This window comes from Megalopta genalis, chromosome 17 (genome assembly GCF_051020955.1).
Source record: "Megalopta genalis isolate 19385.01 chromosome 17, iyMegGena1_principal, whole genome shotgun sequence".
NCBI lineage: Eukaryota > Metazoa > Arthropoda > Insecta > Hymenoptera > Halictidae > Megalopta > Megalopta genalis.
In genome coordinates this window covers 1,113,191-1,139,989 of record NC_135029.1, presented here as the reverse complement: position 1 = coordinate 1,139,989, position 26,799 = coordinate 1,113,191, and the positions used below count along the sequence as shown (strand labels likewise).

Below are 26,799 nucleotides of genomic sequence, written 5' to 3'. Positions count from 1 at the left end.
AAAATAAAAATTGTCTAAGTTATTTGTAACAAATATAAATTAGACGAAAATATCTTTGTTAAAAATAATATAACAATATCCTTAAATACTTCTAATGTCTTTCCAGTTTTGTACTTATTTGACCTATTCCTATTGACGTACCTCATTGTATACTGTATTCCTCTCTAGAATTACTGATAAAAAAAGATATATATATAATTAAATAATAATAATAATCTTTCTAATTAAATAATAATTCGAATTAATATTCGATCGAATAAACAATCGCTAACTCGAATGTTATATATATATATATATTGTTTATTTGATCGAATATTAATTCGAATTTGACATAACCAATGTCCATGAAAATTATACAAAATCAGGAGATCTCATATCTGAATATAGGAAGACTTGTCATTGTAATTGCTTTTGTAACTCTTTTGCACATTGCAGAGCCTATCGAAGCTTGGTTCACTTAATAGACTGTAACGAATAGACCGCGAACTTTTATACAAAGTCAAAATTGTCTAAGTTAATTGCAAGAAACGTAAGTCTGATAAAAATGTTTTTCTTCGTTTAGTCTGATTTTATTAAGTTCATACAATAGAAATTCGACAACAAAATTGTGTCACCCATATACAATCCGACTAAAGTACTAAAAACAAAGTACTAAATTAGTTAGAAACATCAATTTTCTAAACTATAGAATATATTTGCAAGTATAACTTCAAAAGATAAACTTTTCTCTACATTTGTTCGTAACAGCTTATATAGAATGAAGATGTCTGCTTTGCTCTCTTGTATCGTTGCTTATATTATTATACGTTGTTTTTCGTTCCATCGTGTTCGTTTATTGTTCCATATCCAATGTTTACATCATTTGCAATCGCCTTGTATTGTACACAATATCTGTTTATTATACTGGGCAAATTCTGTTAACCATATTAAACGAATCATTCGTTATCGTTAGAGAATCTTTCTCCACATTTATAAAGTGAATGCAGTAGAACCTCGATAATCCGGTCCTCCAATATATGCAGCAGTGATCTATTATGCAAATGCTTTTCGTACATAATCGGCATAATCTATGACAGGATAATCTATGAAAAACTGTTTAGTATACAAATTAATATGGATGAAGTCAGCAAACATGATTAAATAATTGTTCTATTTTGGAAGCAATCGTATCATCCTGCTTGTTGGCCTGAATAATCGAGGTTCTGCTGTATTTAACCCTAGAAAGATAACCATATGACAACGTACGTAAAAGATAACCATACGCTTCAGAGGCGCATGCTTTTCTAAGGCGTCAATTTTATACTAACAATGGATATTTATTTAAGTTAATCTAGTCATTTTAAAGGTTTGGCATTATTGTAAAAATAAAATGCATTTATATTATATTTTTTTATATTTTAAGTAATTTTAAACTTAAATCACTAGACCTCTATGAAAAATTAACAAAAATCAACAGTCTTCGGTTTATGGGAACAAATCCCGTAAAATATCACAAAAAATAGTGTTTTATCCTTACAAACTAGTAGACTATAATATAATCAGTGTAAAAAAAACTATAATATTATAAAAAATTTCTTTAGAGACAGTCATGACAAACGTCTTTCTTGTGTTCACCACAAACTGTCTTTTTGCATTTGGCACAGGTCATCTTTGACATTCTTTTCTTTTTAGACGTGCAAAGACTGCAATAACGCCTTTTTTTGGCTGAGGGTTCTTCTTCATCATCTGTGGAAGCCTGTGCAGCAGATTTTGGAAGAATATTTTCAATGTTGCTTCGCACATGCCTTGGCAAAGTGGGTGCTTCCAGTCTTTGCGTCATCCACGGTGCAGTCAGTTGTTTATTTCGCAGGCGCCTCTGCGACGTAGGTTATCTTTCTCGGGTTAAAAAAAAGGTTCTGCGCCGGAAGTAAGCGTTTTCAAAAGGCCGACGAGTTGCTTAATCTCGGTGTGCAACGTTTGCGTATGGCTAATCTTACATCGGCTGTATATTTACATAGTTATTGATGGAAATGCGAGTCGGATGACAACGTTGCTAGAAGTAGGAAGCCTCATCCGCGTAACCCTCTTACGAAGGAAGCACTTTAGCCATGGCCATAAAAAGTATACTTAATACCCACGGAAAAATATTAAACTGGTGACTGGTCGCGGTTTGACCAATGAAACGACAGGGCTTCAGCGTCGCAGGGATGCAGCGTGTTCATAAATATACAGTAACGTCCTGCTGAGCATTACGGATATATCCTCATTTTTCGAATCGACCACGTGTGGCGAGTCGTCCCGGAATTTACGAGCCGCGATAAGCGACGACAGAATATCCGAAGCGTTATGTCCAACATACTATTCATGACAAGCGACCGTTAACTTTGTTCTACGATAGCAGAATTGGCGAAATTTTATTCCAATGACGGATATGAGAGAAGGACTTAACGAATAAAATTTCATTCGATACTGTCGAATAATATTACCAGATCAAATAAAAATTTATCCGAATGAGATTTTATTCGAATAAGAATTCATTCAATAATTTTGCAATCTTTATTCGAATAGCTTATTCGAATAATTTATTATAATCGTTTATTCGTATAAATAGAGTAATTTATGACGAATAATGAACAATTGTTGTTCGAGTAAAATATTTGACTGAAAAGAATTCATTCGGATAATTCTCTTAGATAAATATTTATTCGAAGCAATTCGAATAATGGCCAAGACTCTAGTTCTATCCATAAAATAATAGTAAATAATAATAAAATCGTAATAATAATAAAATATCTGTCGATAATGCATACGCTTCGCGTTTATATATCAATATAAACCCAGCTTTTAATAATCAATAACTTCTTTTATAGCTACGGTAATTAAAACGTCTTTATCTGGTTGGTGATTCTTTTCATAGTTACAGCAGCTAAAACATCTTTATTGTCCATAATTTCTGAAAAATGAGAAGATATATATATATATATATATATATATTAATATTAATAATATTTAAATATTACAAAATATATATTATATATTATTAAATATAATATAATATAAATATAATATATATATATATATATATATATATATATATATATATTATATATTATATTTAATATTTAATATTACATTTATATTATATTATATTTAATAATATATAATATATATTTTGTAATATTTAAATACCGATAACATGAAAATAAAATTTCAATCGAATCAAAAAGAAATTAATAGACATCGTTAATTTCGCTATTTTAATGTGCAATCGGATGTGAAATCGAATGTTCGCAAGTAAGAGTACGAGAATCATAACGATAGAAGGATAAAGATTGTTACGCATCAGGACGCACTTCGAAAGATAAGTTTTCCGTGACGGTCGTAATTAAGCTTGATGGTTCAACGAACACCGACAAACATTTTGTTTACAAAATTTAACACTATGCCGTTCGGTGGCACCACGCTGGTGCCACGCAAAAACTATCTGTTGTATGCCGGTGGTACCACTTTGGTGGCCTTTTAAAAAACTGGAATAACATTTGAACTATATTTCTTGGGTGTTGAAAGGCAGCGAACTAACTATAGCATTGTGCTTATTTAACTAAGAATTAAGTACGAACATTCTTGGACGACTTATCTGAATTTTAGGAATTCATATTACCGCCATCTTCGAAATTTTTCTTAACCCTAGAAAGATAACCATATGACAACGTACGTAAAAGATAACCATACGCTTCAGAGGCGCATGCTTTTCTAAGGCGTCAATTTTATACTAACAATGGATATTTATTTAAGTTAATCTAGTCATTTTAAAGGTTTGGCATTATTGTAAAAATAAAATGCATTTATATTATATTTTTTTATATTTTAAGTAATTTTAAACTTAAATCACTAGACCTCTATGAAAAATTAACCAAAATCAACAGTCTTCGCAGGCGCCTCTGCGACGTAGGTTATCTTTCTCGGGTTAAAATCTAAAATTTCCAAGCTATTATGCCGGCGTCAAACAAAAGAATCATATCTAAGATCTGCGGACGGCATAGTGTTAATACTCAGGTTCGAATTGGAGCTCGGTGGATTACAAATTTTATTTGCGCGAGTCGTGCGCGAGTCCGAAAACTGGATAGCGGAGGCCGCGCGACGTTCGTCTTCGTGATAAACGCGATCCTGAATGCGGAATGTTTTCCAGAGCAAGATACCAATTTATTTCTCTTTTTAAAGGTGCGCCGCTTTTAACTGCTCTGCTGGTTACTGACCGTGCCCACTGAAGCGCGGGTCGTGGAGCAGGTAGCCAGGTGCAAGACACAACGAAGCACAAGAACAAACCGGGATAGATAGTCTGGGGCGTGGACGACGACGAAGGGAGGATGAACGCAAAGATGCGTGAAGTGGAAGTCAACTTGAAATTCCACGGTGAAAAAGTCGACCGGGACGATCTATAGAGAGATCGAAGGGAATTGATCTCGAGGTTTTCACCTGTGACGCTCGCTTTTTACGGATCTCTCTCACTTCACGCGATTCAATGCGTTTAGTTTATGGACTCCTGCGAGAGACGTCCGCGATGTGCGACATTTGTTATCGATTTGAAAACGCTGTACTGCACTTTGAATGAAATATCTTTAGTTTATAATTGAGCCGTTTATTTTGAAAGTGGCATAAGTCACTTTGTTTTGAAGTCGAGATATTTAAGGGTTTGCGTTTTAACACGTTTCAAAATATGGATGCTAACTTTCGAGAAGATTCACTTGTATTTGTTATCTCAGGATACTGGTATTTTTCTCAGTATAAATAATTTCGTATAAACATTAAAAAACCACCACTTTTCATTACGGTAAAGTAACTTATGCCACTTTCAAAATAAACGGCTCAATTATGAGGCAACGTTTTTGCAACAAAGAAAGGATTGTTCTATTTACTTTGTAATTCATAGTTGGAAATACGAAAACTGTCTATTGGAAAATTATCCTTTTTGTATACCTGTATTATATGTATACGCATAATTATAAATAATTATAAATATACATTCTTTAATGTGGCATATAATTCCTCGTGTAATATGATAAATAGATGGCAGATTTTATATGCCTATGATGGAATCGAATAGGTGAAAAATAAGTAGAAAGATTACAAAAATGTAATCGAATGATAAATTTTTCATATTGTACGGTTATGTATGTCTCTCTGTACCAACGTGTGACAATTAAAGTACGGATCTTTGTGCAAAAGAAAAATTTTCTAAGACGAAAATAGTGTCACGATATTATTAAATTCTTCTTACGTCTGCTTAACAATTGCACAAAATCCGCGGTCTAGCGATAACGTTCCAATTCGTTTGTTCCATGCTTCTCACTGCCAAGATCAACGCGAAAACTATTTTTCCGCGGTCCACAAAGACGCCCCATGAGAACCGCAAATTAATATCTACCGATCGTTAATCATCTCTGCATAATGAACAGGATTAGCGGTAAATTCGTACGATCTGCATCATTACCATAAAGGATGATCGTATAAACTCGACGGTGTCTAACCCTTAACTGATAAGATGGATTATCTCCCGTGTACCGATAAGGAGGACTCGAAGTTACTTGATTACGTGTCGAATCACAAACATTTTGTCCACGCGATATAATTACAGACATTAGTCAATCGAAAGGATTGCTGTAGTCGGTGCTAGATTCCGTCGTCTCCGGATGATAGTCGAGAGAGCGCGCGCGGCATCGTGTCACCACTTTCTGGAATATCATGCAAATCCGCGGTAACATGCTAATTAATATAACAAACACGAAGGGCCACGAGGTTCAGGCAGTTACATACGAGGGAGGTTTGCGCGCGTCGGGTGTGGTCATTTTTCAATGGTAAATTCATGACGGTGATTAACGAGCGTATTTGTTGTGCGTAGTACGGGACGTTGACCATCGACGCAAGCAAGATTTAACGTCAGCATTGGTTAGCTAACGTATTTATAATACGCGGGTTTATTCAACGGGAAACCTAGGCAAACCGAGAAAATCCGAGCAGACCGGTCCGTGTTTTATCGGTTACACGCACGGAAACATAATCCACATGCATCCCTACGGTTTTTCTTTCGTTTTTCTTCGTGACTAGTGACATTTCACCATGGCGACGTCAAAGGTCTAATTTACACACGCTTCGTTAAATTCGATATTTACTTGTTAAGGTGTCGTGCGTTCCTTTCGCTTGAATTCATTCTCGTTTTTCAAGAACTCGGCTCATTCTCGAGCCCTTTGTCGAGCACGAATGTCGACACACCGACGGCATCAAGACTGTGTACCTCGTTCCAGAAGTCGCAAACATACAATTTGATTACGTACGTAACAAAAGATCAGGGCATATTGTTCGTTTTCCCTAATTATTTAAGTTTTTTGATACATAATCTAATTCTCTAAGAAATATATTCTTGGTACTTTTCAAAATCATCGTCCCCAAAGAGTTGACCCTTCTATAGTGTTTCGGGCTAATTAGGCTTATCGTACATCATTTAATTATCATCTTATCGAAGTGAATTTGATTTACTTTGCTTATTTTCAATCAATTTGTTTTCACCTCCTTTCGTACTTTCCGATTAGCTATTATATCTAGACCGTGGATTTTATGCATTTATGACAAAAATAATTGTTCGCAATTTGAAGCAATAGAAAGATTAAAAGTAATTTAACAATGTCGATACGATGCTTGCGAACTACTAAGATGATTAAAGAACGAATGAAACTTCTAAGTGACGTCTCTTTTTTGCCACAGAACCCGAAAATTTGTATTTTGCACAAAGATCCGCAGTTCAATGATATCCTTTCAAGTAACAAACTTGAAAACATTGTATTATAGCACAGTTTCAGACTCGAACACCATTAGTGCAAGTTTTTATGAACACCGCGGGAAGATTAAAAGATGAAAAGAAAATATAAGTATAACTAAACGAGGAAGACACTTTGCAATTTAAAAGTACAAAAGTGACGAATGTTGCACATGTTTAGGACAATCTTTTATTCAGTTCTTCCGTTTCCGTTACGCGAGTTTAACAAAAAACAGGCTGACGTTCGATTCCTTCCATTTCAGTTAATACACGTTCGCTCGGAATAATAGTTCGCATTCCTCTGCGCTAATGAATTCTGCGTCACGATATATCAGGCACAAAAGAACGGCACATAATACATGGCATTTCTCGTTTAAGCTAACATTTGCAGCAAGTTCACCGTAATAAGGCTGGTCTCCTAAACATCGTCACGTTTCCCGTGTCAACAGATAAGGGACTTTTCCACGGTTAAACATGTTCCGTGTTACAGCGCAGTCGGCGTACAGGAACCAGGTAAACTGTATGCGAGCATTATAGTCATTTGGCCCTTTTCACGGCCCATAAAGCGCTAATAATTTGTCGGATTTGGGGAGAACGCGTCAATGGTCGAATAATGATTCGCAATTGTCGAATGCTGAGGCCGGAAGTATTTAACCCGAGAAAGATAACCTACGTCGCAGAGGCGCCTGCGAAGACTGTTGATTTTTGTTAATTTTTCATAGAGGTCTAGTGATTTAAGTTTAAAATTACCTAAAATATAAAAAAATATAATATAAATGCATTTTATTTTGACAATAATGCCAAACCTTTAAAATGACTAGATTAACTTAAATAAATATCCATTGTTAGTATAAAATTGACGCCTTAGAAAAGCATGCGCCTCTGAAGCGTATGGTTATCTTTTACGTACGTTGTCATATGGTTATCTTTCTAGGGTTAAGAAAAATATGTTCGAAGCTACAGTAAAAAATGAAGTTATATACATACTATGTGATCTAATTATTTTACGCTTCGATCTAGAATCGTATGAAACTATGTTATTATTATTGCACTCAAAATGTCCCATAATAATGCTAATAATTATGGTGCTTTTGAGATTAAAAATTCTTTGCTTCATGAAACCAATGCAATCTTCTATCAAATTCTATTTAAACACGGTAATTATTTACAACGTTATAACATCTTATATTTTATTTCAAGCGTTAGTTGCTGCTACCTCGTGAATAAGTGTCTTCAAGTTATTGACAATTGATCTGAGGAACTTCTCCGAAGCACAAAAAGTCTTAAAATAAGAACGTAAGACACGTGCTGACAAGTATATAAAAAAGATTTTCATTAATTCCGACAAGCATGAGTCAAATAGAAACTGTTTTCTTCCATGAATAATTTCACGGAGTTGACGTCCATAACCCTTAAATGCATGATTTTTTGTTTTGAATCTTAAAAAATCGTTTTTTATAGGAATGTAGTCATAGGTTACGTAAAAAATAAATAAAAACTCTAGGTAATAATATTGAGTATTTATTTTGAAAAAAAGTTGTATATAGACTTTTGGCAACAATATGCGTTTATTACTAAAGTTATTGTAGACGTAAACAAACGGTCATGTATTTATTATTATCTATTAGTATAGGAATTTTCACATTATTTATAAATGAAATGCAGCAAAGCAATTGCGATTTTTGTTGTGACACAAAGCAATTAGATAAATCACTCCTTTATAGGAAACTCGAAAAAAGAAAATATCTCTCCAAGTCACACATGGCCTATTGTCTATTGTTATCAACGTGTGTTCGGAAACGCACATACTCAGGTTTTTCAATCAAATTAAGTGGAACTGGAATGTAGACAATTGGCAACAATATGCATTTAAGGGTGAAATTCTTTTGATGCTCTCGTTGTTTTAAATTTCACCTAAACCAGTTCATATTATAAATGCATAAAATCGGCGGTCTAATTATAATAACGAACAACTCCGCGAATAAATAAGTTCGACTTATTGTTAGGCGATCAGAAAAAGTTTTACGAGTGCAAAGAGTCAAATTCTATAGAATTCTTTTACTGCGTGTGAAATAAGAAACTGCATCGAGTGGCAGAATAAAATCTCCTAAACATTCTTCGAACAGTGCATACGAATTCGAGGAAACTTGCAGCAATAGGCTCGAATTGAACACCTCGCACACGCGACATTTTCATGGCCGGTATACTCGAGCATTTCCATTCGAGGATCGCCGAGTGTCCTCTACGGCGCTGCAATTTTTTGCGAACGTGGCGGATCGTATTTGCATTCACCGATACTTTTGGAGCGGGTGTAAGGAACATCAGCACGTGCTAGCTAACATACGGACTAACACGTGATGCTTTTATTCAGGTAACAGCAGCCCCGTTTCAAGAAAGCGATACGCGCGCTACCATGGAATACTACACTCTTTTGAGCGACGCCGGAGGTCTTACATAATTTAATTGGTACCTTGCGTAGCACCCCGTTTCCGAATGGACGGTAACCATTGGAAGCCTTCAATGAACGGGTCCAATAAGTGAAAGTGATATTGAACACGAGCCATCTAATGATTGCGTAACACTGCACTTCCTCTATAATTCAAGGATGCATATTATTTTTACAGTGTCGGACAATTGCAGCTTTAACGAGCATTCTTCTATACAGACACGTATTACGTTGTGTTAATGAGAGCGATCATTTTGTAAAAAGTGAAACGAAACCACGTACGATTTTGTTGCGTTTACTTTATCAAACTATGAGTCTGTCTTCCACAGCATGAGCAGACTCGATCTTCCTCCGATTTCGATCAGTTTTGGTCTTATTAGACCGTTTAGTGTTTAGCAAACTGCGAATCTTTGTGCGAAATAAAAATGTTCTAAGTCAATTATGAAAGATAGAGAACGAATAAAATCTAATTTCTTTCTATGTATAATCATTTTCATAAGTCGACAACGATGCAACGGTGTACTTAAATTCAACCAGCATCTTTATAGTTTATTATTGCATTTATTCACTCATGTCATAAATGCATAAAATCCGCGGTTTAGTAACTAGCTGCAAATCAACCTTTAAGTCGAAATAAAATGCTGTACCCTCGTTATCAACATTTAGGCATTCAAATAAATCTAGGCAGGCAATAAATGAGCCGTTTATTTTGAAAGTGGCATAAGTCACTTTTTCAAAAAAAATCGAGTTAATGGTAACACTAATTACAATTGAACGGTATCTTTTCATTTTAAAAAAATTTGCAATCAATAAGTTGAGAACTATTGAGATTTGTTCGAGAGACGTTTTGCTAATTAACGGTATAACAAACATGTTTATTTTAGTTTATAAATGTATAAACTACGTTTCCTTCTGAACATTTTATCATAAATAAACGCGATAGTTAGATTACATTAATTACGAATTTGACAATTTTCTTTATTTCGGGCAATTCGGGCAGCTGAAATTGACATCAATATAATTTTTGCTAATTTTTCGTAAAGTCTAATTATAAGTCGATAAACATTATAGTACTACATATAACCTGTAAAAATTAAATTAAAAGCGTGAAACATTTTGTCAATGATAATGATTGTGTGTAACATTAAAATTCTCAACACTTTACGATACAAGATTTTGTAAATTAAACGTTTTAGGTGTTTGATTTGAGCCGTTTATTTTGAAAGTGGCATAAGTCACTTTTTCAAAAAAATCGAGTTAATGGTAACACTAATAACAATTGAACGGTATCTTTTCATTTTTAAAAAATTTGCAAACAATAAGTTGAGAACTATCGAGATTTGTTCGAGAGAAGTTTTGCTAATTAACGGTATAACAAACATGTTTATTTTGAAAGTGGCGTAAGTCGCTGTACTCAGGAAATTAATTGCGGGGCTTAGTGTAAAAGAAATAGAAACGTGTGATAAGTGTGTGTGAAGTATTGTTTTGAATTATTTTCAGTATTTTTAAAAAAGTTGTGATCACACTGGACTTATTTTTATAAGTGCAAAAGAATAGTGGCTATGTTTTATAAACTAACTTTAGATGAAAAAGATGAAATTCTAACTTTGGATTTGTCACCAAAAAGAGGAAGACCTAGGCGTTATTCACAAGTAGAAATGGATCTTCAGCGAAATACAAAGACATGATGGACTTGCTTAATTATATACCTCCAATATGCCACAATTATTTAAAAAATTTGAAACAAAACACGATTTCCGAGGACTTAATCACTCCTATTGATGACGAAAATTAAATTGAACCGATGTATTTTCATATAAATTACTTATACTTATGTTTCAAAATGTACCAATTATTTTTGTATTTTATGAATATTAAAATAAGAAATACTTCAATCAAACCTTTATATTAAATATGTTCATGGTATAAATTATTATTATAGATGTAATTTATTCAACAATTTTAGTAAATCACTGTCCTTTCAAAACATCACTTCAGTAAAATACGTCTAAACTATTTATTTTGAAAGTGGCTTAAGTCACTTTACCGTAATGAAAAGTGGTGATTTTTTAATGTTTATACGAAATTATTTATACTGAGAAATGTATCGGTATCCTGAGATAACAAATACAAGTAAATCTTCTCGAAAGTTAGCATCCATATTTTGAAACGTGTTAAAACGCAAACCCTTAAATATCTCGACTTCAAAACAAAGTGACTTATGCCACTTTCGAAATAAACGGCTGAAATATAAGAGTTTTCTTATTCTTCTAAGAAGTGATTACATTCGTAAGAAGTGATCATTGTAACAACGAAGAAAATGGTACATCGAGGAGTTAATAGACACAACAGACTGTGACATTTAATAAATCTATGTCAACTTGAATGTCAACTGTGTTGCGGCTTTACTGGATTTACGGCAAATAATGAAAGTCCCTGAAGCACCCGGCGTCACTCGGTTGCATCAACGCGTTATTATCGCGTTCGCATACGATAATGATTTACTATTTGCTTCTATGCGGATTCCGCAGATTCCGCAGCAGATAAACTTGGAAATATTTTCAATCCTCCTGGGAATACACGACGCAGCAACGGCGCGCAAAACAGTTTCTTCGAGGGAAATCTATGGAAATTAGAAAGTTAGTTGGGAAAATCTATGTGTACAGCGAACGATGGGGCAAGGGACAATATGCGCCGACTTCCTCGTTGGTATTCCGAACGGTCGTATTATATGAGAACTATAACATTGACAGGATCGTGACAACGATGGAGAGACTCGCCGGCCGTTCTATGGGACCATAGATCTGCGGAGCGTAATTTTCCGCGATATGCGAAAGGATCACGACCGTCTGCATCGCATAGACTTTCAAATCGATGCTGGCCGAGGGATGCATGACCAAATCGTCCGACGAGTATTCCAGCTGCGATATCGAGGAATTCGTTGCGACGACAAAACGATACTCAGGCTCAGTGTCGTTCGACGGTTCTAACAAACCGAATGCGAGACAGGTGGCAACATTTTTTAATCAGCGTCAAACAGCAAGCATCGAGACGATAACAACGCTGTGATCTATGTTGGCGTAAATTTAATATGCCACACCTCGATAGCGATCTTTCCGCTTGTTTCAGAACGCCGAACTTGTACAGCGCGAACCGTGTAAACTGCGAAACTGCGGACTTTTTTAATCCTCGTTCGTTCTGCGTGTCAATTATACACAGCTTTCACGGATACCGAATAAGTAGTATGCTTTGCACGGTGTTTTATAACTTGTAAACGGTGCGAACAATCTCATTTGGCGCTTATCTCATCTGATCGTATATTTTCGTGCTCGAGGTAGCAATTCGTGAAACTAATTCGTATTCGCGTTTCCACCGTATTGATTTGTTACCGCCATTTTAACGTCCGGAAATAATATCATATTTATAACCGGTAAATTCTAGTTTCATGTATCAACAACTTCATAAGATTATATTGGAAATGTCAAATTTGTTCATTTCGTCCAAACACGAATACCTTTACTGTCTCCACAACCATAACTTTTCTGAAATCGTTTACAAGGTTCATGAAAAATGAACATCGTCTGCGTCAATTGTGAAAACCAGTAACTAGTTAGATGTCTTTTTCATCCTTGAACAATGTTAATAAGTTGAGAATAACGCTTCAACATCCTTAAATTGCTGTAATCTTTGCAGGCTAGTGGAGCCGATTACTGTGGGGTGACAAACTGCTGTGCCTTTGGTTTATTTCCGGGCATAATTAACTTTATATTTATCGAATGAGACGTATTAAAATTTTTTATTCAAAAACAAAAAAAGATAAAGGAATAAAAAGATTTGTTTCCGGAGATAATTAACTTTATATTTATCGATTGAGACATATTAAATCTTTTTATTCTCTTATTCTGGTTATTTTTGAATAAAAAGGTTTATTCTTTTATTTCGTTCGTGTCTTAATAAAAAGATTAATCCTTTTATTTTGTTTACTTTTTAATAAAAAAGAAAGTTTAATGTATCTTATCCGATAAATACAAAGTTAATTATGCCCGAAAACAAAATTCCTTTATTTTGTTTGTACTGTACCGTTTTCTGTACTTCTTCTGACCATTTTTCTCATAAACGCATAAAATTCGTGGTCTGTTGTGAAAAATGTTCTCAAAACCGTCGACCCTTTCGATCCCGATCGAATCGGTTCTCGACAGACCTGGCGAATGGATCGGTGTGAAAATACGTTCAGCAAACAGTTTCCTGGCGAAGCAGCCGCTCAACATGACAGGAAAGCGATTTGTCTTCGCCACGGTAAAATTAACGCTGTCCTAATCTATTCCCCGGTGAACCCGTACCTGTTGCCAGTGCACACGAACTAGCCACCTGCGATGTCCTGAACAGGTGGGTGCAGAGGTCAAGCATAACGTCGAAACTGGCGGCACACGTGGTCCCGAGTTACGAGAAACTGGTCGTAAATCGAGGTGAACCAAGGTGCTTCGCCGTGAGCGCCAATATAACGGTGACGGCCAGGTCTCCTCGCTTGTGGCCTCCTTTCCGCGCGGGTCTCCCTCCTCTGCCTCGCTCCTCTTTTCAGACCGGCACCTTCTTCTTCTTCTTCTTCTTCTTCTTCTTCTTCTACTTCTTCTTCTTCTTCTTCTTCTCCTTCGACTTCGGCGATTCGTGTAACTGTACATCCGTTCACATAACCGCCTCATTTCCATACGACGAAACGCAGGCGACCGACTATTCGGGCACCGATCAGGCCCGGCCGCGAAAAATCTCGGCCGAATTACAGTCTGATCCAAACTTGCCTCTCGCGTGGCTCAAACTCTTTCGCGCAAAGGGAGTGGTCCATGAGTCACGTCGTTTTTTAGGCTTCCATTGAAACTTTGTCTTGCTAATATACGTTTGTCACGCATCCGTCCCGTATCATTTTTTACTTAACTTCTTCTTCTTAACTTTTTTAACTTCATCTTCTGTTCTCCAAACTCCTTCGACGCTTATGTTTCAAATATTTATTGTGCGTGCGTCTTGTATCATTTTTAAATCTTATTTTTCGTTCTTTAAACTCCTTCAAAGCTGAATATTTTCGTTCGCTTGCACAGACCTTTGCCTTTTGTATAATTTGTTTTTGCTTTACTCTTCATCTCTCGAACTCTTTCTAGCTTGAACAGTGTTTTGGTTTGAATTAACAATAACGATGCCGATAATTTTTGATAACTTTTTATTATCGAACATGACACGTGTCGAAGCCAGCCGAACTCGATTACGACATACACATACAGCCTGCTGCATACATTCTAAAGTCGCATTTGCACTTAATAATATTTACAACGAACAGTTTAGTTCGATCACAAAGTCTTGTCGCTTATGATTTAAGAATAATTTTGCCTCGAAAATATACGTTTATCACGTATGCGTTTTTCTCTTCATCCTTCGAACTCGAACACTTTGGTTCACTCGAAGTCCTTCATTTTCAAATTTCGCTCTTCCTTTGTCAAACGTATTTTCAATATTCTGGTCTCATTACGAATTTCTGTTGATCCGAGTTAAAAAAAACATGCAGCATTAACGTTATACGATTTCAATTAGACACTGCAGAATTCTTTCTTCGTGTTGCTTTTCAATAATCGATACAATTTCACTGCAAAAATAAATATATTGAAATTATTTCTGGATAATTTCGCAAGATTATTTTAAATAATACCATCGTTCGGTTTCCCAACTGTTGCCGGCAACTGTACGCTTAAACAATGACTAATTTTTATATTAAACCCTCCGGTACGCGAAGATATCTCGTCTCGTCGTCTTCCCGCCGCTAATTAACGCTGATGAGAAAGTGATGCGCAATCTAGAATCAGAGCAGATGCTACGCGTTAAACCTTTCGCGAATGAAACAATCCCCGGCACGGAATTCGCCGTGCCGTTTGTCGCGAAGCGAACAATTTCGTTCGCCGTGCGAAAACGGCCGGCAGATGGAACAGAAATTCTAAATGGTTCCGTTAAATCTCCCCGGAACTTTTAATAGGCCGGTAATACACATTTAACTCGGCACTTCGGCCGCGTGTCTCGGAGTTTCTTCCCGGAAACCGAGATTGCGCACGGTGTAATTGCATTTCCGTGAAAACGAGGCGACCGATCTCGCACACGTTTCCCACGGCATAAAATACCGCGAAACGTTGCACAATAACGAATCCGTCGAAGTATCAAGTGCCCCGTCGATCGGTGTTGAAATTGTAACTGAATATTGATTAAGTAAAACGAGAGCGGTCGTTAGCGAATTAAACACCTGGCCTCTACAATTGGAAAATGTTCCCGCGGTACACACCTGGCGACACGCGTAATCCGAAAACGCATGAATCTACGTGACAAATTTAGAATTCATTTCTCCTACATTGCGTCCCTTTGTCCTGTGGAAGGTCCGCAAATGGAAAACTTTGTTTAGGATCGGGATGAAACGGTAGAAACAAGGTAACAGTAGAAGTTATGGTACATGGCAGTTTGTAATTAATTGTATTATCGTTCGGAAAATTTGTTTCGTTTTTCAAAAAAACTTCGTTTTGCGAGGATGTTAAAAAATCACTCGATTCAGTATTTTGACAATAAAGAACAGGAATCTCTGATGGCTCTGATAGCTTAAGACTTCAAAGCTGCCAGAAAAATGTCGAAACGATCGAATATTATTCTATATTCGCCATAAGGTACATTTTAGTTAGCGTGAGAAATGTTTCCCTTCTTTGAATATTTTGTAAATGTTTAACCTTTGCGCTTTTACCGATTCATTCAGCTATACTAAACTATTTTTAGATATACGATCATTAAGTGTCGTCACTTTTCCTTGAATCGCTGAAACGAATGGATCACGGACCACCTAACGTGATCATCTTAATTATTCCAGTTGTTGGTGGTCCACACGAAATTATTTTTTGCGGCTCGTAATATCGTTCGAGGTCTCCGGGACGATTATAGGACACTTTTTCTCCCAAGTTCTCGCGGTCACCTTCCACATTTTACACCGGTTTTTAACGGAGATTGAAACGGATTCAGCCAACGATAAATTCCTTTCTTTTCGATAGATTGTACAGATTCGGAAAAGGTGACCTTGAAATTTCTAGAGGGGGAAAAACGACCTTACAACATTTCCTTATACATACCCGGTTAGCGGTTTAACCCTTTCGCTCCGAACGACGGATATATCCGTCATCCATATGAACACTCGCGGAGCCGAACGCCGGATATATCCGACATCCACATGATCGCCCTCTGGGGACGAACGCCGGATATATCCGACATGCTGGTATTGCGTGAATCTTTTGACGAAACAAACAAACGACAGTCCGAAATAAACGACACACCATTCAAGTTATATTTGTTCTACCTGCATTTCCCATTATTATTGTGTTACATGTCATAAAGGGATAGAAAATCGAAAGTACTAACTTTAGGACTAATTATTATGTATTATGTTTTGTATTATGAATATTATGTTTTATTTGATTACTGTATATTATATATTATTTCTTCACTTTTTCCATTGTTAATGAAACTTTTTTTACCTATTAAATAACTTTATACCTTATGCAGAAATTATAACTATATTGTTTTAAAGAAAAATCCCTTTTCTTCCCAAATACACTATCCACGCGCAATGTGCACAATTTCGGCGGGTGGTTCCGTTCAGGAGGGGCGCTACGGCGGACTGAACCGCCGTAGCGAAAGGGTTAAACGCACCCTGCGCCTTACGAAAACGCAGCACGGATCATAGAAGACCCAGCCTACCGCGTCGCCGCGAGGCGATCGTTCGAGGGCTTAATTACTACCTTGATTGTAGACCGGAATACGGTAGATAAGTTCCACGGGACCTGCGCGCGCGATTGAGAATTTATATAAGGAATATTTATATCTCTGTTTACAGGCTGATCCCGGTGCGATTGTTAACGCCGAGTTTGTTAGGGAGCAGGATGAACGGGTCTATCTCGGCGACGGATCAGAAGTTTAGTGATCGCTGTCGCGGGTTCTCCGACGCGCGAAAACACCGTGTCTCGGACGTGGGAAAAAAGCTCGTGTTCCTGCCAGCGTTAATTCAATCTCTATGAGAATTCGCTCTTTGTTACAGGTACAGGACGCAGCCGCCGCAAGAGGAATTTCGCGAGCGCCTCGATCTTTATCACTCTTACGTGCTCGGAACCATAAATTCATCAGGGCATTCTCGGCCGCGCTGCTGTAATTAAAATTGCTCATCGAGCCCTGATACAGTTCGCTATTTATCAACGGTCGCATTAAATGGAAAGCTAACCGGAGGTGTCGAGCGAGTCCATTTCAGCTGAACGTATTCGCCGGCCGAGTTTGTTTTCTTAATAAAGAACACCCGTCGAAGTCTTCCCACCCAGGGCTCCCACAAGAGCCGAGAATAATACCGATATTATAATATATTGCCCCCTGCCTTGAAAAACCGAGACAATAACCAGACAAGAAATTAAAAGTATTTTCAATGGGAGATCGAGACTGTCTGAAGCAAGAATATAAATAACACAAGATGATATACTCGATATCTTGGTAAGTATCTTGGTCTTGATTCCTTTCTGTTAAATACAATGCTATACTTACCTTCAACGCTAAAGTTACCTTCGCTAACAATTATTACTTACTTCAAGGATACAGTTTTATTTCATGAATCGACGTACCAATCGAATTTCGGTCGTATGGACTAGATATTTTACGAACAAAAATACGTTGTGTACCGATCAAAATATCGTAGAGAACTATCAATTGTGTGCTATTAGCGTGTAGTTTTCGGTTTCATTGTTACATACAAAAATGCTTGGTTAAATCGTTCACTTAATCTTATTTGATAACGTTTACAAAAAGTCACCGCACACACTCGCACGTGGTTATATTACATTTCATTAAGTAATATGAAAAGATGTCGACAAATGTATTGAATTTATCATTGGGATAGCGGCAATTGAAAAGAAAGAATTAATGCGAGACCAATATTATCGAAAAAAAAGACCAAAGTGATCGCGAGACGAGATCCATACTTCTTATTCCGATAAGAAGTATGGATCTCGTCTCGCGATCACTTTGGTCTTTTTTTTTCGATAATATTGGTCTCGCATTAATTCTTTCTTTTCAATTGCCGCTATCCCAATGATAAATTGGGAATAAGAAGTATGGATCTCGTCTCGCGATCACTTTGGTCTTTTTTTATCGGAATAATAATATATAATAATTATTAATAATAATTATCGGAATAATTAAACAAAAGCAAGACAAGATTATATTATGAATACTTTTTCACAATCAAGACGATGTTTCAGCAGATATCGTATATTGTCTTGTATTTTGTCGAAGTCCTTTCCAACCGGATCGAACTGTTAGCGACGCGACGTTCGATTTACGATCGATTATCCGCCGCATTCAAGTTTTATGCCCCGGATTCATCGGGTATCCTTTAAACACACCGGCCCAATCGAAACTTATGGTTCCCGGAGCAATTTCGTTCCGATTTACATCTCGTTGATTTACGCGGGTGTCGAGGTCGATCGAATTATTAAATATGTACGGAGAACGGAGTTACGATTCACCTCCGGTGCAACGTGCAATTTGCACGAGCGAAAACCTGAGTCATACCGGAGTTATTGTCGATTTATATTAGACACGGTCCACTCCCTCGATCGCGTAATAATGCTTCTTTTTCGTCGCGAAACCGGCGTTTTCAAGCGGCTTGTACATGTCGCGGACCGATATCCCTCCGGCTTTCGCGTTACCTAATTACTAGACACGCGTAAGCGACCTGTGACATTTGATCATACGACGAACCCGTTCCGGTGACCCAGACGAAATTTCTGCACGCCGCCCGGCCGCGTAATTGCGGCCCCCGATTCGATAAGAGCCTTGCATAATAATTGCCGAGAAAATGGAGCAAAGAAGCGGAGAAACTGGTGCACACAATTTTCGCCTGCCGGGCCGAGTGGCTTGTTTTTCGTAGGATTTTGCCCGGGAACCGGATCGTCGATATAGGTAACAGCGATCGAATGTGTAGCAAGTAACTCGACGGCGTTTCTAATGGATCGACTTTTTATTACGCTGAAAATTGGAGCGCGCTGAATTATGGACAATATTCGGTATTGAAATGTGTGTTACATAAAATGTGATCACCATTTCCGCGCGCGCGTTTAGCATTATTATTTTATCTCTACAACCGGGATCATGGAACCAGCTATTTACGTATTTGCTTGGAGCAAGTAATTTGAGCAATTAAGGAATCACGAATTTGCGAATTTTGAGGAACATGTATGGTAAGACAAGCTATTATATCAAATGCGTGTCTTAGGTTAACCACGGTTAGCCGTTGCAATGTCTAGAAAGCGAGCGAGTTACCGTAATTATACCTGTATATACCTGTTTGATTTTCTTCATATTATGCTTAAATGAGACACTTTTATAAAATATATAATTTCATAAAGAACATCAAAGGAAATCGTGCTTAATCAATTATTTGTTTTTGACGAGGATACTCGTCGTAAAGAAGCGACAACATATCGCGTTATGCCGAGTACTGATTAAGAACTAATTAAAGAAACAGTAAGTTGCTTGCATACTTGACGATGTGAATTCGTTCTAAGTTCACATTGTACAGTTTTTATTAACAACGAACGGATGAATTTACCTCTGAAGAATATTAATTTCAGAGTTCCTCTCTCTAATAATCCGATAGTTGAACTAATAACGAACTATTTTATGCTATAAGGAACGCTGTAACAAAAATGTAAAATTTTCGGACAAATTATTTGCAATGCGAATAATGAACTTCGACTATATATAACTTTTAATTCCAATGCGTTTGAAATTCAAGTTCTTGTGTAACGTATACGACGGAATGAAATAATTGGTAATGGTTAGTTTCTCGTGCTGTGATTTGTGAATTATTGGTATCGAATATCGTTGCACCACCCGGTATACAGGGGAAAACGACAATGAAGTCTTGCTATGACCGTCACCCAGTATATGTCGTGCGAAGGAAGTTAGTAACAAGAAGAACCGGTCGACTGGTACAGTAACCGTTTCGTATCTGTCATTTTTCCCCGGTCGATACCTGCTTCTCCGCCGGTCTACCCTTTATCCTCTTTTCCACCTACCTTTCACCAGTTTCCTCCACGTAGGAGCTTGTACAGTTTTTTGACAAACAACAATGAACCGGAGCTTAAATGGGACAATGATTTCAAGACGAAACGCGGCCGTCCCTTGGCCCTGTCCCACCGAATGCTAGATCCGTGTGGACCCGAAACGCTATACATATTTGTATTAGTCTGATAAAATAAATCCTTACATTTCTTATTAGAGAGAAGAATGTTCAGAATATTTTATACTCAATCGCGCGTTTATGCAATGTTCGATATTATTTAATAATACACCATATTCTGTTTTCGCACGGTAGATATGTTCCAGAAAAAGCCGTGTAAAGAAAGACATCGTGTACATGCATGTAGAAAAGTAGTACATACTATGCTAAATCTATTTAGAATATTACGATTAAAGGAAAACATAATTGTTCTTAAAATTTGAATGAAATAATTTTTTTCAGCTCTGCTAAATCGAATGAAATCATGTAAAAAGAAAATTGGATTTATTTTTCGTGTTAAATTCGAAACCGTGTGAAATATACCATGTAAAAACAGAATTCGGTGTATGTTTTTATCCCTTGTTGACCCACATTGAAAATACGATCCTATTTGTTCTGACTTTCTTTCAGATCTGTCCACAACAATTGAAAATTGCATAAACATCCGTAGCCTGGTTATCAATTATTTATTCTAATGTATTTTTCAGGGTTGCGATTACCTAGCGAAGATTTCATTTACAATTCACAGTATATGTACATTATATTCTTATATAAAAAGAGAATTTTCCTGTAATCCATAATTTATAAATAAGTTAATTCGCCAAGAAATTCTCGTAACTAATTTACCTGTTATCGTTAAATTTATCGCGAGCCGTATTAATTAGCTTTGTGTTCGTTCTTAATTGCGCCCCTATTACTTTCTACGGTGAACAGATCGCGTTGTCTAATAAATTGCTGTTGTGGAAAGTAATCCGATTATATCGTGTGCGCCAAATTTTTACTTTTGTCCGCTAACCTGAATTACATATATGAGCCGTTTATTTTGAAAGTGGCATAAGTCACTTTGTTTTTAAGTCGATATATTTAAGGGTTTGTGTTTTAACACGTTTCAAAATATGGATGCTAACTTTCGAGAAGATTTACTTGTATTTGTTATCTCAGGATACTGATATTTTCCTCAGTATAAATAATTTCGTATAAACATTAAAAAATTACCACTTTTCATTACGGTAAAGTGACTTCAGCCACTTTCAAAATAAATAGTTTAGAAAAATGACTGACATATATTTATTTTGTCCGACGTATTTTACCGAAGTGATGTTTTGAAAGGACAGTGATTTACTAAAACTGTTGAATAAATTACATACATAATAATAATTTATACCATGAACACATTTAATATAAAGGTTTGATTTAAGTATTTTTTATTTTAATATTCATAAAATACAAAAATAATTAGTACATTTTGAAACATAAGTATAAGTAATTTATATGAAAATACATCGTTTCAATTTAATTTTCGTCCTCGGAAATCGTGTTTTGTTTCAAGTTTTTAAAATAACTGTGGTATATTGGAGGTATATAATTAAGCAAGTCCATCGTGTCTTTGTATTTTGCTGAAGAAACAGGACGAGATCCAGCGTATAACGGATCCATTTCTATTTGTGAATAACGCCTAGGTCTTCCTCTTTTTGGTGACAAATCCAAAGTTAGAAATTCATCTTTTTCATCTAAAGTTAGTTTATAAAACATTTTATAGCCATCTGCTGGCGGGTCTGGAGGTAGCCGCCACATCACTATAATATAATTTACAAAACTGCACTAATCTTTCGCACTTATAAAAATAAGTCCAGTGTGATCACAACTTTTTTAAAAATACTGAAAATAATTCAAAACAATACTTCGCACACACTTATCACACGTTTCTATTTCTTTTACACTAAGCCCCGCAATTAATTTCCCGAGTACAGCGACTTACGCCACTTTCAAAATAAACATGTTTGTTATACCGTTAATTAGCAAAACTTCTCTCGAACAAATCTCAATAGTTCTCAACTTATTGATTGCAAATTTTTAAAAAATGAAAAGATACCGTTCAATTGTAATTAGCGTTACCATTAACTCGATTTTTTTGAAAAAGTGACTTATGCCACTATCAAAATAAACGGCTCATATTCTACGGAAAGTTGAGCTACTAAAATTAATCGACGTATTTATAATGCGATATTAGCGGAATGATTTCGCTAATAGAGTTCTAGACACGGAATATGCTCCGACGACAACGACCGTTACAAGATTGTATCGGCAACACCCATATGCGTCAGGAATGTGTTTGACGTTCGGAAAAACGAAGAAGAGTAGAAACATTATAGAAGTTGCTTTGGTATAGTATATATAATTACGTTGAGCAGTCCTGGTTAATGATAGCATATGTGCGGTCGATGTGACGTTTGCAAAGTGTTCACAAAAGTTACTGGAACAGGAAGTTTCCATGAAAAAAGTTCACAAATAGGTGTAAACGAAATCGATGCAGGAAGAGGACACTGCATGTAACTAACATCGTGATACAAAACGTACTGCGAATATAGTAAATGAATGGAACTTACGTAAGGATAACTAATACTTCATCCACACATACACACACACACACACACACACACTTCCTCAATAACAGTATCTCATCAAACGTACACCGATGGAAACGTGAAAAACGTATACGTAGGCAATATATTATGGCAAAAAGTATCTAAAATGGACTCTGGATCCCATTAATAAATTAAAAGAAGAATAGAACAATGCACGCAGATCTGTTCAAACTTTCATGTATTAAACGTGAAAATGATTACTGTAATTACTTGGATAGGACTTTCTATTGACTGATAGAGCTTATGTTAGCTTATGTTATAAAAACGAAATTTCATATAAATATTCGATGTGTTCCACGACTATCGTAATTGAAATGTTTCTAAAGTTGCCCAGGCGTCGTAACTCGTAATTTAAAGATAACGATGTTTATGGGAGTTCAAAGATCGCGAGTACACTCTTAATGGTAAAAAAAGGAACAGATCGCACAGTTTCCGGTATAACAGTTTTCCCATGAACGATCGTTGACGGATCGTTAGATCATGAACCTGGATAATAATTATCCCGTTGCATTTCCCAGAAACAAATGGAACGGTAAGGGGTATTGATGATCGAGAAAGTGGGTGGTAACGACACTACAACAAGATAAATTGCAGAAGCATTAATCGAGATATAATAGAGCAAAATGACTCGGTAAGCTATGGTATACTTTCTAATTAATTGTTCCACGGAAGAGAATACTGTTTCGCAAGTTTACGTTCCCCTTGATCGTTCATGGATTTTCACGCATTACGTGATCACATAATCGTCATGGAACATGATCAAATTAACGATATCACTTTTTATTCTTTTATTCGAAGGAAGAATGATTCGAGGGAATTACCCCGCATTAGTAGAAAGGTACAATTTTTGTTTTACAACATTCGAAGTTGATTAGCCCTAGCCGTGAGAGTAAATTGTATTACTTGATAAATGAACGTTAGGAGATCGTATGCAATTGTGCAAGATCCAGTACCACCAGATCTTACACGCGCAATTACACATGTAATTTTTGTGAAAGCTGCCTCGAAGAGAGTATTTAGTATCCAATTATAACTTTTCTTGTTCTGCCAATGCGTTTCAGAAATGCTTAGGAACGTCACGTGTTTTTTGACTTGCCCAGAATTTTGTTTCCCAATACGGATTACCGAGCGAAACATTTGCAATCGGATTATAGTACGGTATCGTGTATCTAATTGGGTGAAAAAATTACGTTTACGGTTACAGAGCTTAGCTCGTTGGATAACGAATCGACGTAAGTAAATCTAACGATATTGTTTGCTGCTGAAGTCAAATATTATAATCTGCACGCACGGTGGTCCAAAAAAATTCAGACACGTTTATGTGCTTATTGTAATGGACTTTGTAATGCCGATACTACTACTGAGCTGTAGCAACGGCGAAGTAGCGTTCGTTTCTCATTAAAATTTCATTAAGTTCATTGTGTTTAATGACAGTGTTAAGAATGCGTGCAATTGCATAAGAAAGGATAGCATTGCACACCAACTTTCAGGCAATTTCGTAGTATCTAAACATGCGTGACCTGTGGTCAATCAACTTTAGACTCAGACACATTTACGTCCGCTTTTCAAAGTACAAAATATGCGTAAACAAATTCGTGAATGCGATCTTGTTAAGATCGAAAAGCAAATGTGAATCAAGCATCTCTTCGTCCAGTTTTTTTTTTTAAATATCGCTAACACATAATGTTTCGGCAAAATATTAAATCATTAAATTATTCAAAATAATGTAGGCATAACGCACGTAAGAAAAATGCAAAAGTATGCACTTGATGATGTAAGCACTTGATAACACGATACATGATGCTTAAAAGAAAATAGTGTTTAGAGAAAATGTTTCTTTTAAGCTTTAAAAATGTAGAAATTCCAAAAGAAATAAAGTTAATCCAACGACCTTTCGGGTTCTTCATGGTAAATAGCCTCCATCAAGAAACAACTGCTCCAATTTGAATGTAATTTGAATTCCAATTGTCCCTTAGCTTGTAAACAGAAATGGACAATTTGGGAAGAGGAGATACGATTAGTCGAGGTTCGCGGCTCGTTCAACAACTATAAAAATCGTATCTCCTCTTCCCAAATTATCCATTTTCCTTTACAAGCTGACGGATAATTGGAGAGAATTTACTGTAGTCAATCTACAATATGTCAAACTTTGTCATGGAAGATCGTATTATATTTACTTGGCCGGTAAATATGTGTTATTATAGTCCGTAATAGGAATTGATGTTTACGCGATTAAGTCTTCGTAAGGTGCCCTAAATTCGCATGTAGCACAAGCAAAATAACTTCGACTAGACACACTGATCTCATCGAGCCGATAAGGAAATACACTTGTTGAGCGCGGCGAAATTTCATGGTGCCGTAATTGAAGGATACGCGGCGAAGGTTCCGTTGTAACGATCATCACCGACATGCCCGCACTCCTAAATTTGGCTCAAAGCTCGTACGATAAGGAACACGCAACGATGTGATTCCAAAAATGCAACCGGCCAGGCACACGCGATCGAGTTTTGTCTTTCAGTGCAGATTCCGTGAAAGAACAGTTGCACCGAACCTGAGTTTCCACGAGACTCGCAGCTCAATGAACCTACGCACTTTTTCCCGACTTAATTATTCGTTACGGCGGCTCATTATAGCAACGGATATATACTTATCTCGCAACGAAATCATAATAGTGTACCGTAGTTATCTTTAATGAAGCATGTACATTATTGCTCTCTAAAATGAAAGAACGTACCTTATAGGATGAATCTCTATCTATCCCCCTTTATTGCCGGTGCGATGAGTGAAATGAAGACATCAAAGTTCTCATAGCCTCCATTGTATGTATAAATGATAGTGTATAATTTCTCTTGACTGCCCTTTAAACGCGTATGAGTATAACGGACTTGTAAAATTTCGTCTGCATTCGATCTCGCGCATGGAAAGTTGTCCTTTCACTCACCGTAGAATGTTGAATAATGTATCTCTACCGTGATTGCTTCAATTCGAAACGAAAAAATAAAAACAAAAGGAAAAAATAAAGAAAAGAATTTTCCCTATATGTTCTCCAATTTATCGTGAAATATCTACGTGTTCTTAGATTTTACCATCGAACGCATTTCGAAGTTAACGTAACCTTGTACTTACCATACTGGTGTTCGAGATCGTTGTGTGCGTATATGTGTCTTGTGCGCCGGTGACCACCTAAAGCCGCTGTCTACTGTTGTCCAGCCTAGACATGTCTACAAGGTGGTTGATAATAACAATCCGACAATCAAACGCCAATAAATTCAATGCAACATAAAATCGGCGTGGTTTATCGCCACACAGTCAAACACAAATCACCACAGGTAATAAACACACACACGTATTCGGGCACACTCGTAAGACCGTGCGTGTGTAAGGACGCGCACTCACACGCACTGCTATTGGGTCTGCACGCGAAAAGCGCGATTGTACGTTTTTCCAACAAACCGTGTACCGGAATACGGTGTTCACCGGCGATTTGAATGAGATCAATCGGCGGACGTTTTCGTTAATCACTGATCAAAAATTATCCCGCGACGCTGTCCGTTCCCGAGTGTTTTAAATTTCCGCTCTCAACTTTTTTCGCGCCTTTTTAATGAAACCCTGAGGAGTCACGTGCAAGACGAACAGAAGAAGCGATGGATTTTCAACCTAGCGGGCACCGACTGAGCTCTCGACCGGCAGGTAGGTGAGCCAATGCCCCTCCACCAGACTCACCACCACGGCCACTCACCATTCTCCATTCTCTTTTCCTTTGCTTCACTTGGCTTCGTCTTATTCTTCGGTCTTTCGCGTTCTTAGA

General features: G+C 36.7%; 1 protein-coding gene and 1 long non-coding RNA gene across 2 annotated transcripts in view; both read right to left on the bottom strand.

The window, feature by feature from the left end:
* Cad99C (cadherin 99C) overlaps positions 1-26,675 on the bottom strand; it is a 381,342-nt gene extending 354,667 nt beyond the window's left edge. Inside the window, exon 1 of the mRNA XM_076527266.1 lies at positions 26,118-26,675. Within this exon, the coding sequence (XP_076383381.1) occupies positions 26,118-26,120 (3 nt within the window). The 5' untranslated portion in view covers positions 26,121-26,675. The remainder of the gene's footprint in view (positions 1-26,117) is intronic.
* LOC143260720 (uncharacterized) lies at positions 11,163-16,934 on the bottom strand. Its single transcript, XR_013035013.1, has 2 exons — positions 14,929-16,934; positions 11,163-14,865 (listed from the first exon to the last, which is right to left on the bottom strand). It is a non-coding gene; the product is annotated as an uncharacterized LOC143260720 (long non-coding RNA).
* Positions 26,676-26,799: the final 124 nt, after the last annotated feature.